The sequence below is a fragment of the Chelmon rostratus genome, chromosome 2 (genome assembly GCF_017976325.1).
Source record: "Chelmon rostratus isolate fCheRos1 chromosome 2, fCheRos1.pri, whole genome shotgun sequence".
NCBI classification, from domain to species: Eukaryota; Metazoa; Chordata; class Actinopteri; order Chaetodontiformes; family Chaetodontidae; genus Chelmon; species Chelmon rostratus.
Genome location: NC_055659.1, coordinates 9,222,615 through 9,240,649, shown reverse-complemented (window position 1 = coordinate 9,240,649; position 18,035 = coordinate 9,222,615). Strand labels below are relative to the sequence as shown.

The following is an 18,035-nucleotide window of genomic DNA, read 5'->3' as shown; positions in this document are numbered from 1 at the left end:
CTTAAATCCAGATTTAATGGATATAGTGCTGTATTACTCGTGAACAGTTTTGCTTACCCTCAAATGACCCAGTCTCACATTAATCTATCTTCAGTTGTCCAACGATGTGAACACTCACACGATGGAAACATAGTGATCCTCCCCTTCTGTGGCATCCAGCTGAGCCCAGACGACTTGAACGCACCAGGGTTGCCAGGTTGGGATATTGTCAGCTTCAGTTCGTATGTATGATGTCTAAGTTTTATTTTGGGGGGAGAAACACAATATTTATTATGTAACATATGTTTTTTTAATCCAATAAATCTAAAAAAAATAATGTTTTCAAACTTTTAAAACTCTTCTCCTCGTTCAGCATTCCATCATTTAAGCTATTTCTATCGCTTAATAAATATATTTACCGTTTGTTCGGGACTACGTCGGAAGTCAGGTGACTCCTGGTCTTCCTGTTTGGGCTTTTGTTTGTGCTGGGAGGATTCACACATACCTGGCAACACCGCCGGTCGCTTTGTTAACGCCTCACTGAGCCAAGATGGCAGAGTACGAAGAGCTCAGCGATGAAGCGAAGGTATTACTTTAGTAATTTTGCATTTATTTTATTACCTTTGTCTTGAAAACTACCAGTGCTCTATGAAATCCTTACAACGCTGAATGAATTGCCAGGCGGGTTGTATGAGTTGTCTGCTGTTGGAGCTAGCTAAGCCAAGGCAGCGCTGTATCTGACAGTTCAGCGCTGTTCCTTGTGTTGTTCCTGTGACATGATATAAGTAAGATAAACTACGTGAGTCCGACCGTGTTTGATTAAAAAAAATACATATGAAGAGCACTGATGTTGATGTCTGATGTAGCACGACCGCGAGTTTAGAATAACTGGAAATGATTAGCTAATGCTAAATGGAAGGAAGTCGAGCTACTTCCTGCATTTACAGTAACGTTAAGGATAATGACAGCATAACGCCACCCGCACCCTGTTTACTTCAAAATAACTTAGCTGTCTAAACAGGTCTGGCAACATCACAAGTTGAAGTCGAATTTCTCGACTTTCTGGATGTTTGGTAGTCAGGCCGGTAACTTTTTGCACCAGAATCACTGGACAGATGCAGCCTCCCTGCAGGATTGTGTGGGCTTGCAGTGACTGGAGTTGCTTCTCTTGCCTCATGCTGCTACATGTTCTAAAATAATGCTTTGCATTCCCAAAGCTGATGGTGTGTCAAGGAGCTGACAGCACCCAGCATTACTACAGTAAACCTTGAAATGATATGCAAACATGTCAGTTAAATCAAATTTTCTCGTTTAAACTCTATTTGAACATCTACTTCTGATAGCGTCTTTATTAGGTAAAAGCTCATATTGCTGAAATGCATTGTGGAGAATTAGAGTCTGAGCCTTGGAGTGCTTTCATGGCTCTGAATGAAGTGACAGTTACTGGGTTACTCATTGTTATGCCCCTCTGCCCTTTCAGCTGGACAGACCATTTGTAGGTCACTGCCAGCTGCAGCCTGGAGGCTTAATTGCCCCATCTGCCTTACAGACTGCATCACTGGTGCACTGTAATGTGGCAGTGACATTAGGATGTAGGACTGGTTAAAGTGGTGATTGTTTACAAATGAGGGATGAAAAAAAGAAAAGGGGGGCTGATTGCAACTTTGCTGCCATGTTACTACAGTATGCTGCCTGATTGTGTATAAGCTGTAATACATAAAAGTGCGAACAGTTACCTTGTGAGAGCAACAATGCTTGCCACAACTTCTTCACTCTGTGGCTTTGACACAACATGCTTATACTTGCATACTGGCTACTAAGAAAAACCCTTGGGCGACATACCCTGCTTGCCATTTTAGGAGTGGCCAAAATAGCGCTAGCCAGCCCAGGGCCAAGAAAGTAAGCAGACTGCTCTCTGCTTCACTCTAGTGGCTATTTGCCGGATTTTAACCTCTCATAGGCATCACCTGCAATATCCCAAAAGAGAAAATAATTGGCTTTTCCAAAACAGAGCAGATTTGGCTGGTGATTAGAGAGACTGTTGTTCTTCAGCTCTACAAGAGTTCCTTTAAGCAAGAGGAGAACTGTATTCCCAAGTTACACACTGCATTTTGGTATAATGTGACGCCTTATTGCTATTCTTTAGTAATGTGACATATTATTTTATTTATTTGTAGGTCCGCATTGTAGCTAATTTTGTGATGCATGCTCCTCCAGGAGAGTTCAATGAAGTCGTCAGTGGTGAGCCTTATTTGTGATTGACATTTTTAGGGACTACCAGCATTTTAAAGTGTATGGAAACAATTTGTTAAAGCTGTTTTTATGTTACTTCTTCTTTTCAGATGTGCGTAAACTGCTCAACAATGATAATCTTCTCAGAGTGGGGGCGGCTCAGTGAGTTTCATTCTTTTGTTTTTTTAATCTGTTGAAATAATGATTTTCTACATGTATGTACATTTTAACTTGTGCTTGCATTCTTTTTCAGTGCCTTTGCCCAGTACCACATGGACCAGTTCACTGTTGCCGAAATTGATGGATACGATGATCAGGCAAGCTTTTCCTTCAAAAAATATTTTAATCAATTCCTTTTGTCATTGAACCCATTAAAATTTCATCATTATTCTTCATTATTAAGACAACACCTGAGTATTGCAAGAGCTATAGTAACAGCAGGTTTCTCTGTCTGCTTCCCCTGTAGGTCCTGATAACAGAGCATGGAGACCTGGGCAATGGCCGCTTCTTTGACCCTCACAACAAAATCTCCTTCAAGTTTGACCACCTGAGAAACGAAGCCAGTGACCCCCAACCCTATGAGGGCGAGGCAGCCCTCAGGTCATGGAGAGACGCCTGTGATTCTGCCCTGAGGACCTACGTCAAGGAGCACTACCCCACTGGAGTTTGCACCGTAAGATCGCTCTCTGAATCTGCAATGTAGCCGCCACGTTCAGCATCGCACACAGTCAATCACCCAGTTATCCTCCTTTATCTGCTTCAGGTTTATGGGAAAACAATTGATGGCCAGCAGACCATTATCGCTTGTATCGAGGGTCATCAATTTGAAGCTAAAAACTTCTGGTAAATTGATGGAGTGTAATGATCTAATTTTAAGCTTCCTAATCAAATCAGCGGCGTAGAGCCAGTGATGGGTTATTGTGTCAGGTGTGTTTGGAATCAGTTTCTGTTTTACGCTGTCTGTTTCCAGGAACGGTCGCTACCGGTCTGAATGGAAGTTCAATATCTCTCAATCTAAAGCAAACTTGGTAGGAGTCATCAAAATACAGGTATGTTGAGTAATGAACAGGTGTAATATGAGGTTGGGTTTGAGGTACGTTTTGTTTTACAGGAGTCTTTCTTTCCTCTGTTCATCCCAGGTACATTATTATGAAAACGGAAATGTGCAGCTTGTCAGCCATAAAGATGTAAATCAAGAACTGAATGTGTCTGTAAGTATCTTAACTCATTAATAGTTTTTCTTTTTTTTTAATTTGGAGTGTTATTCAGGAAAGCTGAAGATTCCTGTTTAATCATGGTCTGTGTTTGCATTTTCAAACAAAGTTAAGTGGTGTTGATCATCCAGCAGCAAGTAGAAAATAATTGAATGGACTTACTAGAATTATTTCATACTTGATTTATGTTGATCTGTGTTTAATTAGTTTCATTTGTTGAATTCACCCGTGAATGTATGTTTTGGCAGAACGAAATCCAGACTGCAAAGAGGCTCGTGACCATGATTCACGAGGCAGAGAATGAATACCAGGTATGTGGGAGTTTAGAATAACAAGAGTTGCCTTCATATAAATAAATCCACTAATTCACATAAGCCAGATCCAGAATGCTTCCCATATATTTACTAACAATAACGCAAAAAGTCCCAAAAGAGAGAGAATCCAATGTCACAGTGTCCAGATTTTCAGACCTACATGTCCATAATAAAACTCATAAAACACTGACAACCCATGTCCTGTATAATACTGAAGAAATCAGAATGAATAGTAATTAGATATGTGCTTTAAATTTTAACTGCTTTATTTTAATATTTTAACTGTATTATTTTTACTATGTAATAGCCATGTTTACCTACGCTTCTCATAGGTGTTTCTTAGTGTCTGTGATCTTTTGTCTCTTTTATACTTGGCTAAATTGTAAATGAGGTCTATACCTAAAGGTTGAATGAATGAGTTGAAAGGTAAGTTCCTACTTTTACAGGTTTTTGTGACAAAGTTAGCAAACATAAACGCATCAAAACTGAACAGCTCGTCCACTTTTTGATCATCTCAACAACAAAACGTTCAGCCCTTTCATGGAATTGACACACCTAAGTCATCTTAGTACATACAATGCAAAATTTCCAGTTAACTGGCACTGATTAATGACATCATGGTACAACTTTTTTTTATCTGCATGACTGACATACGTACTTCTCCTTGTTATCTTTCAGTTTGCCATATGTGAGAACTACCAGACCATGTTGGACACCACGTTCAAAGCCTTACGCAGGCAACTCCCGGTCACCCGCACCAAGATTGACTGGAACAAGATCCTCAGCTACAAGATTGGCAAGGAGATGCAGAATGCTTAGAGGACAGAGGCTGTCGGGGTCACGACAAACAGATCGAAGAGAAGCCGATGCTCGTGCAAACCTGTGTGATGCAACATAACGTACTGTATGTCCCTCTAGAAGAGACGTTTGTTTGGGGTTGACAGCTTCAGTAATGCACTACGAGGGGATGCCTTCATTTTAAACTGACATTGAGTGGTGCATCTGTCACTCATTTGCAAACAGGTTATTTTTGAACAAATAACGCCTTCAGTGACACTGTGAAAGTTAAAGTCATTCCCTGCTACTCGAATTCTCAGAGTCACATGTTAAACACACCTAGTTTCTCATCCCTCTGTGCTTCAATTGACACACATTCTCCCAAAACCCCTTGACTTTCATGTAGCAACTCACTTTCGTTAATGTAACGTAACTGAATGAGCTTCCAATACCTCTATAGTTTTTTATTAACAGACGGCAAATAATGTATGCAATTTGATATGCTAACTGACTGGAGAGACACTTGACAACAACTAATGCAATTTATTTTTCAGTCTGAAGATCCCATCTGTTTATATTAATGCGTCCCTCTGGGTGTAGGGTTGTAGCCAGCCGATATGCCAAAGCGTATATTTTTCTTTTCCCATTCACAGACTGTGTTTTGTTTTCCTTTTTCTTTCACTTCTCTCTATTGCAGAGAGATATTTTTGGTGATAATCCCTCTATACTCCCCTGGACTGATAAAGTATTGGTGTCTTCCTGCCAGCTGTTTGCCTTTAGCTTTTGCTATATTTTTTTTAGACAAACTGTAAGTATTATTATTATTATTAATGAAATAAATATATGATCTACAAGCGATGGCCATCATTTGATTGTGATGATTGTTTCACATCATGTATGGATTTTTTTTTTCCAGATGTTTTCCTCTGGGTTTCTCTGAATTTTAGGGGCTTTGTTGACCTGAGGAGGAGTTAATAATTAATAATAATAATTTAACTTGTTTTCTGATTTATTATAAGACTAGATTTTACTGTTTTTACACAAAAAAGGAAATTAACTGAAATGAAAGGATTTAGTATTCTCCACTAGAGTTACATACCTGGCACCAGAGCATAATGTAGTGAGATAGAATTTGCAGAATATACTGTTGGATTTTCCTGCCTACAGCCCTGACTGCAAAAGTATCATGTTTATCAATATATATAGCTATACATAGCTATATAAAGCTTCATTGAGGCTTGCTTAAAAATTAAGCATACAGTGTGTCCCTGACCACTGTGTAGTTGGTATATTACACTTGTCGGGGCTCCATATATCATGTCCATATCCTAGAATGGATATAATTATAATTTTTCATGTTCTATGTGCACTGTGGCCTTTGTGTGCTGTGTCAGCATTAACTAGTCCCTACTGTGAACCCAGAGATCTGACCTGAAATTATGAATTGATTTATATTTGTTAATTCATAAAAAAAATATTCGGCAACAATTGGACTAGAGCTGAAATGATTTGTCACTTAATCGACAGGCCAACTCATAGAAAATTAACCCGCAACTAATATGATAACTGATAATCATTCAAGGAATTTTTGAGGCAAAAATACAAACTACTTGATGACTCCAGCTTTTCCAGTGTGACGAGTGGCTGCTTTTTTTCTTGTTCCACATCATATCAGACAGAATATCTTTGGGTTTTGGACTGTTAGTTGGACAAAAAATAAATACTAGAAGTCAAGTTGTGATGTGTTTGGACTAATTTCTAATGTATTTTGACTATCCATGAATAGTTAGAAAAAAATTGAAATTTTTCTCTGGCTCCAAAGTTTTAAATATGAGGATCTACTGCTTTTCAGTATCATTGCAAATGGAAAACTCTTGAGTTTTTGGACGGCTATTGGTCAGACAAAAAGAACAGATAGAAGAGATCACTCGATTAAAAATAAATACATAGATGACATGATTGTGAAAATAGTGTCAACGTGTATGTAAGATTTGTCCTTTGGCGTGACATTTCCAAGCCTATCAGCTGTAAACCTCAGGTGATTCTGTAGTGTGACTCCGGTTTAGGGAGTGTCAACAAAAACTTGGCTGAGGATGCTTGTGTACTCATCATATGAGACACTTATTAAAATTTATGCTTTTGTCGGGTATGCAAAGGCAGAAGTTGTGTCAAGCAGTTGCAGACGCTCCCTTCCTGAGACAGAGCGCGTCCATCAACAGAGATTTTGCACGCAATGGCAGATCTGCATATAATTTAATCGATTATTTCAGCGTAAAAACGAGCGAAAAAGTGTGACTTTCCCTCTCCAATATGCGTTAAAGTCGCGCACAGTAGGCTACGTAGCATGTGGAAACCTCGCCGCCGCCATACCGACGGCGACGTTTCAACCGGGAGAGATGCATCACATTTTAATGTTTAAATTTAAATTAATGTGATGAAACCGGAGGTGAATGGAGCAGAGGAGGATCGCCACGGTTCACACTACCATGACAGCGGCAGAGAGGGGAAGAGGAGGCGGAAGAAGGGGACATTCAGTCCCTGAAAATGGAGCTTGTTCGACAGGAGCTGCGGTGCGTTCAACACCCTGCAGTGCTACGCAGCGCGCTTCTATTTTAATACGGCGGGCTCCAGACGTCGCTGCTGATTGGCTAACACCGCCGACAAACCCGCCAAACCACGTGTGTCGTACGTGTAGTGGGCGTTTCCTGTCGCCGCTGACAGACTCGTCTGATGCCCGCTTCAGAGTTTCGATTTAACACGTCGTTTAGCCGGGAAAACGAAAGCCATCTGCGCTCACCCGTTTCGGATTGAGCGACGTCCAGATTTAACGCCCGGCAGCACCGATATGATTGGCTGGTGGAGATCGTGGCAAAATATGGTTGGCTTAACGGAAGTAGCAAACGCCAATAGTCAGCTGATTTCGAGGAAAGCGGGAGGAGAGGGAGAGAGAATGTGAATAAGAGAATAAGCACAAACAAAGTGATTCAACCCAAGTGCTTCAGGAAATCGAGGCTGTTAGTCAGCCGATGAACTTCCTCATCTGAGCCAGTCGGTCGTCGGGAGCAGCGGCCCGCAGCACGTCAACATGACGCTGGCGGAGTGTCTCGAATCCGGACTGGACTTCATTGAATTTCTCGGAGACAGAATATCCAACATCAGCAGGAAGGAACTTCGTGACATCTACAACTCTGAATTCAGGGGCAGGTGGGCTTTAAAAACAAGCGTGTGTCACATGCAGTTGTTATACTGGGCTGTGCATAATACAGCTGCCTCTTTGTGTGTGTGTGTGTTTATCTTTGCAGAGAAGGAATAAAGGACCCTAACTTTTCCAGTGTTCTCTATGCCCTTGTGAAGTTCAACAAAGCCTACGTAAAACAGGGGATGATCTTCGTAAATGTCAGACCTCAGGTAAGATGTCATTTCTCCAGCGGGGATTAAGACGGGACATGTTCAGTGTCTGCAAGACAATACAGTAACAGAAAGAGGAAGTGTCATGTTATTTCCAACCCCTGCTCTAGCTTCGAGTGTACTGTGACCAGTGGAGGAGGCCCCGGGCCCCTCAGCAGCCGCAGAGTCCGAGCCCTGACCCCCAGAAGACGGCTGAAACACCTGCGCCCTCGATCCCTGCGATCCCTGTGCTGACCCCCAAGAAGAAGCTGGCCACGGAAGTCATGCGCAAGTTAAAGTTGAACAGGTAGGTTTGTTTTAGCGTTTGCTCTGCATAATACTGTAATATGTTCCATTAACTCTGGGTTGGGGGTGGGAGGTGCTCTTTCATCAGGCTGATGGCCTCTCTCTCACAGGGTTTTTGATAATAGTCGGCACGGTGGTGCCGCAGTTAGCATTGTCACGAGAAGCATTGTCTGGGGTCAAACCTGCTGGCCCGCTGGCGCCTTCCTATGCAGAGTTGGCATGTTCTCCCCATGTGGGTCTCCTCAGGTGCCGCAGACATGCAGGCTAAACCGCCCAATGGCTGTCTGTCTGTGTATGTCAGCCCTGTGATAGACGAGCGACCTGTCCAGAATCTACCCCCACCTCTCATCCAGGGACTTCCCTAATGACTAATTTCCCTGACGTTTACGCAGAGGTTTAAATTAGACTAGTTGACTTCTAAAAGTCAGAAAAAAACTAAATATAACAATATTATTATAAATATAATAATATTAGGAGCCATTTGGAACTGTTAATCACATTCTTTGAGAGACAAATTTCATTTTAAATGCTGTTGAAATGAGGTGCGGGCCCACATGTCCTGGAGGATTTCAGTGTCCCAGACAAATGGGACAAATTCCAGTCAAACATTCCTGTGTTTATGGACCGTATTTGTCCATGTTTTTGTCTCCAAGAGACTAAAGGGGACACATTCTTGCAGATTAATTTTCTGTATATCGGCTAATTGACTAATTGTTTCAGCTCTAGTGGGGATAATGGATGGATGTTTATGATGCATGTCGTCTATGGAGGGAGAGAAACCCTAATGAGGGTCTCTGCTGTCCTCACCCTCCACAGTAGGGTCTTGCTGTCTGAGCTGGTATTTCCAGACCAGATTGTGATGAATTTGCCTGGTGGTGAGAGGATGGAGGTGAGAGGTTGGGTTTGTATCTGCAGAAAATGGAGATGCTGTTGGACTTGTTCGTGATGTTGAGGGTGCGGTTCTTGGCAGCTCTTGACCATCTCCATTGCTGCACAATAGACCTTACTGACACGTCAAAGCAGAAGGAGCACAGGTGTATAATTCGCCTTAATGATGGCTACATTCCATTCAGGTTAGCCAGTCCTGAACTTTTTATTACTATACATGCTGAGTCATTGGAGAGGCCTGCTGGGAGCACAGTCACTGTGGATGTCTTTTACTGCAAAATATCTGCTGTGAAGGGCAGAACATCATGAAAAATGTATACTGGATTAAATTTAATTAAAAATAATGGGAATCCAATAATATGTCCATTGTTTTATTTGATATTAGACAGTTTAGAGAGGCAACAAAAGGGCAACTCAGGGCAGAAGAAGAAGAAGGTACATGGTATTCCATACATCGACTGCCCAACCATAAACCTTACAGGTGTAAACTCTGATCATGCCTCTCTCTCACAGGAAAAAGTTGACAGCTGACAAGGGGGGCATTGAGATCACGTCAGACCCAGTGGCGGACGGTGGGAAGGTTCAGTTTACTGTGGATCGTCTGAGAGAGTTGGTCATCGTCAGGTTCCACATCGTGAACAAGGGCAAAAACTGCATCCACTTCACCTACTACACTGCCCTGCACAAGATCCGCTGTTTCACTCTGGAGGATGAGCGGAGGGTCAGCAGAGCCTGCCCGCTGTTCCTCTGTCCCGGTGAGACGACTGACACTACCCCTCTCGGTTTTCACGGACAGGTGCGATTAACGCTCACAGCTCCTTTCTTTCACAGGAGAAAGCTATGAAGTCGTGGTTCGGTACATGCTGAACCACTACGGATATTTCCCCGCCACGATGTACTTTGAGTTTTGCCCTGACGTGCCGGGATCTGCGCCCTTCTGCATTGTGAGGGAGATGGAAGCGCTGGCCAGGACGCCGCTGGCTGTGGAGCTGGGGCCCGTGTCTCCGTACAAACCATTCCAGGTGGTCACATACAAGCCTGTCAACACCGTGATAGTGGAGGGGGTACCTCCAGAGAGGTAAAAACCGATTGTAAAGCAGTCCACAAGTCACAATAGAAATGCACTTTTAAGTCTGGTAATTAAAGTGGAGCTCGAAAGGTTTTACACATTAGCCATGTTTCCATCAAGGTGTTATTGCGCGCATTTTGAAATATTGCATTCGATAAGAGATGAAAATGGTTTTTGCCTTTTTCGAAAAGGTATTAATGTACTAAATGAGAGATGGAAACACTTTTGCCGAATCAGTTCTGACGTAGCAAACGTAAAACGCTTTGTGTAGCCCACTTCATTTGCTCTAAACCAGTTTGTGGAAACGTGCCTCATTTGAATTTTCTTAGTTTTTTCTGTTTTGCGACATTTCATAATTTTCGCTCAAAATTCGCTTGACAACAGATGGAAACACGGCTGTTGTGAGGATACAACAACACCTGTGAAACAAGTCGCTTCCGAGGGAGTTTGTGAAGTCTGAAAAATGTTTTAAGCTAGCAGTTCACGGCTATCTGAATGTCAGACCAAGCTGTCGGTGGAAAAGTTGCATCATGGGTGATGTAGGTGTAGAAGTTTGTTGTTGTTGTTTTTGGTTTCTTTTTAGGATTTTTCTTGGTGGGCATTTCTGCTTTATTTAGATAGTGACAGCTAAAAAGAGACAGACAGAAGTCAAGCTTCATACATGGCTCTACCAGGAGAGCTGCTGGGGTGCTGTGATAGGAATTTTAATACTTTTTAACTGTCCGCTGTGAGTCGAACATGGTGCAGGGGTGTGATGTTAAATTGATGCGTCACTCTTGTGGAGAAAATAATCATTCTGACAGATGAACGCAGCACACTGTCTTACTATTAACGAACAGAATGAGTACAGAGCTTTTCCCCCTGCAGCAACAAATCTATTATTACAGATTTCAGTACAAGTATTTGATTTGGGAGCCGGTTGAAGCAATTTTCTTCACTTGTAATCGAAACTGATCAACAAATGGACCCAGGGTGGTTACTGAAATTGTGTTTCATTGTCACAGATTACAGTCATGATGTGTTTTGCTCTCTGCAGTACCGTCGTCCAGCATCTGAGGATATCAGTGCCTTTGGCACAATACAAGTACCATCATTACCTAAAGGAACTGGCTAAACAAAGGATGGAGGACTCTGAGTACCTCTCCCCAGCTGCCCGGCAGAGACTCCCATCAGTGAAGTGAGAGAACAGCCTGACTCTTTGCAACTCACCGGGTGTTTTATCGCTGAAGCCTTTTCTGGCCTCGACTCCCTCATCATCACTTTGTGTGTGTGTGTGTGTGTGTGTGTGTGTGTGTGTGTGTGTGTGTGTGTGTGTGTGTGTGTGTGTGTGTGTGTGTGTGTGTGTGTGTGTGTGTGTGTGTGTGTGTGCGCGCGCGCATGCAGGGGTCTCCTCACCTCCTCCTTAACGATGAAGACATACTTTCAGCGATTTCACCTCCTGCTGCACCTGGAAGAGATACAGATGGAGGTGGACATCAGGAAGTATGACCTCCACAACCAAACCATGACTCAAGAGAAAAGCAACAAAAAACTGCTCACGCTCAGAGTAAGGCACCCTCACAGTAAACGCATGCCGTCTCTTCTCTCTGCTTCCTTCATATGATGTTATTTCATTTCTACATGTTGCTGTCATCCTCTGAGAGCTCGCTGGCCTAATGTCAGCTCAGTGATCTGTGTTGGGAAGGGAATAAAAAACATACCAGAGAGGAAAGAACAGCAACTTTTCTATTCTCCAACAGGTTCCCGGTGTTGCCGAGAATCGACCATCTGTACTGCGAGGAGATTGTCTGAGGGTTTCCAAGTCTGAAGACAAGGTCCAGCCGATCACTGTCTACATGGGATATGTACACAGAGTCGAGCTGGATGCAGTCAAGCTGGGCTTCTCAAACAAGTAAGAGCTGGACTGAGGGTACTTGTCTGCGTGTCTCAGATGGCGAATAAGGAACGTAGCTCACGCCACGCTTTCACCTTCCACCACTGTTTCAGGTTGTTGCAGAATTTCATCAGCAATATGAAGTTTGACGTGGAGTTCACCATCAACCGATACCCCCTGAGGCTGCAGCATCGTGCGGTGGATTTGGCGACAAAACATCAGCTGGAAGACGTGCTGTTCCCATCTGGTGCTGCAGCAGCTAATCTCTCCATGCCTAAACTCAGGTTCGGCTCCTATGCAGATAAAGAGCATGCATGCAGAACACCGAAAGCACGGATAGATGTAGTGTGGTAAAACATGGAACATGTGTTAGCTGTGGACATGCAAAGCCTTGTTTCCTAGAACACATACCAGACAATGTTCTCAGTTATCTGCTCAGATTCATTGCAACAAACTTGGATCTCTGCATGTTTAACTTCAGCGTGTTTCACTAATGTGCAAGGTGTAAAAATCCTTTCTCGCATCCAGGATGTTCAACCGTCAGCTGGAAAACAACCCGCAGCAACACGCGGCGGTCCAGCGCATCGTAGCCGGATCGTCAAAGCCCGCTCCTCATCTTGTGTTTGGGCCCCCTGGAACGGGAAAGACAATCACCCTGGTTGAGGCTATGAATCAGGTATTCGTCTGTAGTTAGACCCTGGGTACCAATTCACTTCACCTGTCTCTGCAGTGGTGTCCAATATGAACTACGATTTGTCGATTAGTGCAGAGTTGGAATCATAAACAGAAATCTGTTTGCTGTTGTTGGGTCCTGACGAAGCCTGAAAGGCTCTTTAACTTATAACTCTGCATATTTACTAAATAATATTACATTTTTTTGTTTGTATCGCAACTGTCTTCTATAGTGGGCTTGAAATATAAAGTCTTATTTTAGAATTCGAGGGTGTGCAAAGTGGAGCTGCTATAAAAAAAGAGGCAGCCCAAAAAAAGGATGCTAAATGTACACACCTATTTCTACCCACAGCAACACTGTTTATACAAACGGCAAAGCATCAACAGGATTTGTTGATTATTCTAAGTGATGAATTTGACTTTGCTTGCATTGACAGGTCAGCAGGGCAGAGCCGTCAGCCCACATCCTCGCCTGTGCACCCTCCAACAGTGCATGTGACCTTCTCTGTGAGAGACTGCTGGTACACATGGATCCTCATCAGGTTTACCGTTTGTACGCCAGCAGCCGAGACCCTAGAAGTGTCTCCAAGACGCTGCTGGTGAGCATCAGCAGGCAGTTTTACATCCACAGGATAATCCGGTTATGGCCCGTAAACCAGCTGAAATCTTATTGGTGGTAAATTGGCTATAAGCGAGTGAGCTCACCACTTTGACCGGAATGACTCATGATGTTCTGAGCCAGATGTTGGTTACTTAATTAACAAAGTGAAGGATGTGTAGTCAAAGGCATTATTGTTTATTAGAACTCTTTGGAGGCAAATGTGTGGATCACAAATGAGGAGCATCAATAGAAGTGAAATGAACAGATATCTCACATTCAGGCCGTTTAAGGAAGGATTGATGGAAAATTTGTGACATTTGTTTTAACAAACCTGAACCAAGAGATGCAGATTAACTTCATCTCTATGTCTTATCTTTTGGCTCCAGAAAAATTGTAACTGGGACCAGACACAAGATGGTTTTGTGTTTCCGGATAAAGAAACTCTAATGAAATACACAATCATCGTCACAACCATGATCACAGCCGGCAGGTAGGTCGCTCTCACTCTGCAGTATTGGCTCGTTGGCATCATTGTTTAGCGTTGCACAGCATGAGCCATGTTGCACTTGCGTGTGACTGTGCTAAAATTTCAACTGTGTGTTCCTGCGTTTAGACTGGTGTCTGGAGGAATCCCAGTTGGCCATTTTACCCACATCTTCATGGATGAAGGAGGCCAGGCAGTGGAGCCAGAGTGCGTCATTGCTATTGCAGGTAAATGCTGAATAACTGAATTATCAGTTTACTGTTTGTTTTGGTGAGTTAAAAGTGTTTTAAAGACGCATACAAACTAGGACTGGGCGATTAATCAGATTTTATTATTAAAAAATAAGATAATCAATATAAAACGACCACATTCCGCGCCCCCTTCCCCTTCACCAAATTCACTCTCAGCCAGGCTGTGGCATGTTTAGTTCAGCTCACTGCGGTCAAGTGAGCCGTCACTTGGATTTTGATGCACGTCCATGCGTGATGTTAAGGTACGGGTGCTTGGAGAGGCCAAAAAGAAAGTCGCATTTCAGCAAGCCTTTCTTGCCTTTTTTTATACCAAATAAAAACAACATTGTAATAGAAGCCATTCATTAGGTAGGCCTTAATTATAGTAATTAAATTTATTATAATATTTTTATTATTGTAAGACATTTATTTTTATAGTTATTTTTCAGTTGAATTATATTTCAAGGAAATCCACTGTTAAAAGGATAATTTGTTTGGTCTTATTATTAAGTTCAGTAAATGTATGATATTTCCGGAGTCGGTGATTAATCATGTTAAATAATTGTAATCTTAATATATCTTAATATTGACAAAAATAATTCCCATTATGACTTTTTCCATAAGCGAGCAGCTCTAATACAAACTATTAGATCCATCGATGCATCCATTCATCTGTCAAGCGTGATTTCTCAGTTGATATTTTAGGTACTACAAGTTTAATTTTTGATGAAAGGATGATCCGCCTTTGCATCATGATCTCAGTGTGTACAAATCATGTCATCTTAACGGTGCACTGAAATTAAAGGGCAAGAGTTCCCACTTTCATGATGCCTCCAACTCCTTCTGAAAGAAGCTCTTCACTGCTTCCAGACTCTGACCTTATGCAACTGATGCATGCTGTTGCTGACTGATTGGATGTTTCGCTTTGTGTCGCAGGTCTGCTCAGTGCAGGGGACGGTCAGCTGGTGCTGGCAGGAGATCCCAAGCAGCTGGGGCCGATCCTCCGATCCCGTCTCGCGTTGGAGCACGGACTCGGTGAGATGAGGATTACGTCACCGTGTCTTGATGCATTCAGCTGCACGCCATGATAGTTATTGGACTGCACGCCACTTTTCCTTTCTTGATAAAATAACAGCATCTGATATAATAACGTGTTGCGTCTGTTGTTCATTGTGTTCCTCAGGACTTTCTCTGCTGGAGAGACTGATGACAGGTAATGCTTTGTACCAGAAAAGTAAAGACTCAGAGCAATTCGACACCCGCTTTGTCACCAAACTGCTGCGAAACTACAGGTGTGTCTTTCAGTTATCACCTTTATTTTGCTTGTTACGGTTACTCATTGACAGAGCTGATGTTTTGATTAACGCTTTCTTGTTCCCCCCCCCCCCCATTCTTCACTCAGGTCTCATGCTGCCATTCTGAAAATCCCCAATGAGGAGTTCTATGACAATGAACTGCAGGTGTTTGCTGACCAGTGGGATCGTGAGGCCTACTGCAACTGGGAATACCTTCCCAAAAAGGTTTTTAACCTCTCAAAATTGAAATTATCTGAATACTGATTACTTAATACTGATGAGGAAGCAAACCATTCCGATGTATGTATGCATGTATTTCTGACCAACTGCAGTTTATTTACTGATTCCTTAAATGAAACTGCACCAATTTTACATGTAAACATTTTATAGAGTATACAGTTGTATACAGTTATACAGTTGCATTATGGGAGTTTTGAAGCTTGACTAGAGACTGTGAGTCAGGAAGTTTCTGCCTCTGCTCGACTGATTTGACCACTTTCTTGTTAATTTGTCTTTCAAAAAGTCCCTCAGCTTTATGGAAGTGCAAAGGTAACTTTCATGAGAGTCCCTTTACTTACAGTAATTAGTGTCATAAGGCATTAACTCATTAATTAAACAATGCTAGACTGTCACAGAAAACAGGGCAAAAATCAATCAAAAATCATTACAGCAAATTAGAAAAACAAAATCTCATCAGGAGACAAAGTGGGCCAAAGATTGAATTATAGAAAAAATCAAAACTCTCATTAGGATAAAAGGGAAAATCTCTGGGAGTTTAAAGAGGAATGCTTCCTTTAGGACAGACGAGTGTGAGACAAAAGCCAACAGTGAGCAGAGATTAAACAACAAAAACTCAATGGGACGACGTAGATGACTGCTCGCTGTCCGTCACTACAGGGTTTCCCACTGATCTTCCACGGGGTGATGGGCAAAGACGAGAGAGAGGCCAACAGTCCGTCCTTCTTCAACGTGTCTGAGATTGAAGTTCTGGTCGACTACCTCATCAAGCTGATGGAGACGCAGGGAAAAAAGGGTCTCCCCAAACTCGCTGCAAAAGACATCGGCATAATCACCCCCTACAGGAAACAAGTGAGTCTGCGCGGTGGTCGTTTGCGTTTTTAGCAACGAGGATGAACGGTTTTAGCCAGTCGTCGGTAACGATGCTCACTTTCCTAACAGGTCGAGAAAATCCAAAAGGCCCTGAAGTCCGTCTCAGCTCAGAGGCGATGGAGCGATCTGACAGAGCTCAAGGTGAATACATTCATCTCCGTAGGATGCTTGTTTAAAATCTCCTCTGCACGGAATCAGCACGGCGATTCCCTTCGTGCACGAGAGTAATGAACTAAATAAAGGTTGCGTTCATTCACAACTATATGATTTGAGGGCTGGAAAATCTTTTTCTCTTCATCAGGTGGGGTCTGTGGAGGAGTTCCAGGGTCAGGAGAGAAAGATCATCATGGTCTCTACTGTCCGCAGCAGCATCAACTACGTCAAGATGGACAAAGACTTCAACATTGGATTCCTGTCAAATGAGAAGGTCTGGTAGAAAGTGACGATTCTACCAGCAGGGGCATTTGCTTATCTTTAAAAGTCACTAATCTTTCTTTTTTTTTTAATGTCTGCAGAGATTCAACGTGGCCGTGACCAGAGCCAGGTCCCTGTTGATCGTCGTCGGAAACCCTGTGATTCTCAACAAGGACGCCACCTGGAAGAAGTAAGACAGAGCAGGCGACAGGAGGTGTTTTAACAGTGCTGGCGGAGTTGTCGGAAAAAACAGCAGGAGTATTCTTTGAGTTGCAGATGCTGAGTTGAGAGCCTTGTTTGATCTGTGGCTTTTTTCGTTTGCAGGTTCATCAGCTACTGCGTGGAAGAGAAGGGTTACACCGGATTTGACTTTAACGACGTAGAAGGAGAAGACGATATTGTGTCAAGACTGGCAACCCTGAAAATCAACGTGGACTCAGACTGTAAGTACAGCTGTAAACGTTTCAGTTGTGTCTGAACGACATATATTCAGGCTAATATCGCTGGCACAAAGCTGTCCTGCCACGTTCTCCTCGCGAGAAAGAAATTTTTGTGTCTTTGTGCATTTGTCGCAGGTCCTGTAGCAGAGGAGAGTGCCCGCCAGCTGTACGAGGAGCCCGAATGGAAAAATGAGCATTAAAATCTCTGTTAGACCACCACCACTAAAGAAAGAACCATTTGCAGTGGAATCCTCTGAAAATGATCAGATACAAGTACATAAACATGCCTATAAAGCATCAGTAATCATTTTTTTCCTCTTTGAGCTTAAAACACATTAAACACTGGCAATTTAAGGTATAGTATGCACGATTTTCCTTTAAAACAATATTTAGACATGATAAATACGTATTTATCTGCAGAGACTCTGCCTTCTGCCTGTATTCTCTGATTTTGCTGTAGTCAGGACATTTCTGGGCTGCACCCTCTGCAACATTGCTGCAAACAGGCAGTTCATTTTCTGGCTAATTTAAAATATGAATCAGACTCTTCTATTCTTCTCAGGAATTCATCACCGTTTGTCTTACTACTCTTTGCACTTTACAAGTTGGTCTCTTTTTAACTCCTCTGTTTCTTGCTGATAATAATTGACCTCTGAAATAAACTTTCATTTTTGAACCATATTGTACTGCACACTTGTCATGTCGTAACCTTCCCTTTGATCAACTGTCGCCTTTAATGTCACCACCCGC

At 42.6% G+C, this 18,035-nt stretch overlaps 2 protein-coding genes across 2 annotated transcripts; both read left to right on the top strand.

The window, feature by feature from the left end:
• The first annotated feature begins 468 nt into the window (after window positions 1-468).
• On the top strand, window positions 469-5,374 carry capza1a (capping actin protein of muscle Z-line subunit alpha 1a). Its single transcript, XM_041950946.1, has 10 exons — window positions 469-565; window positions 2,157-2,220; window positions 2,322-2,373; window positions 2,465-2,528; window positions 2,678-2,884; window positions 2,975-3,054; window positions 3,182-3,260; window positions 3,351-3,422; window positions 3,674-3,736; window positions 4,418-5,374. The coding sequence occupies exons 1-10, from the start codon at window positions 530-532 to the stop codon at window positions 4,556-4,558; spliced, it is 858 nt and encodes a 285-aa protein (XP_041806880.1). The 5' UTR covers window positions 469-529; the 3' UTR covers window positions 4,559-5,374.
• Window positions 5,375-7,304: 1,930 nt separating this feature from the next.
• Window positions 7,305-17,964, top strand: mov10a (Mov10 RISC complex RNA helicase a). The gene is made up of 22 exons (XM_041955483.1): window positions 7,305-7,720; window positions 7,819-7,924; window positions 8,035-8,210; window positions 9,611-9,852; window positions 9,929-10,175; window positions 11,203-11,343; window positions 11,550-11,712; window positions 11,906-12,057; window positions 12,153-12,323; window positions 12,568-12,715; window positions 13,149-13,310; window positions 13,699-13,802; window positions 13,926-14,023; window positions 14,963-15,061; window positions 15,210-15,318; window positions 15,429-15,546; window positions 16,219-16,410; window positions 16,501-16,572; window positions 16,733-16,858; window positions 16,947-17,035; window positions 17,170-17,288; window positions 17,421-17,964. The coding sequence occupies exons 1-22, from the start codon at window positions 7,602-7,604 to the stop codon at window positions 17,483-17,485; spliced, it is 3,018 nt and encodes a 1,005-aa protein (XP_041811417.1). The 5' UTR covers window positions 7,305-7,601; the 3' UTR covers window positions 17,486-17,964.
• Window positions 17,965-18,035: the final 71 nt, after the last annotated feature.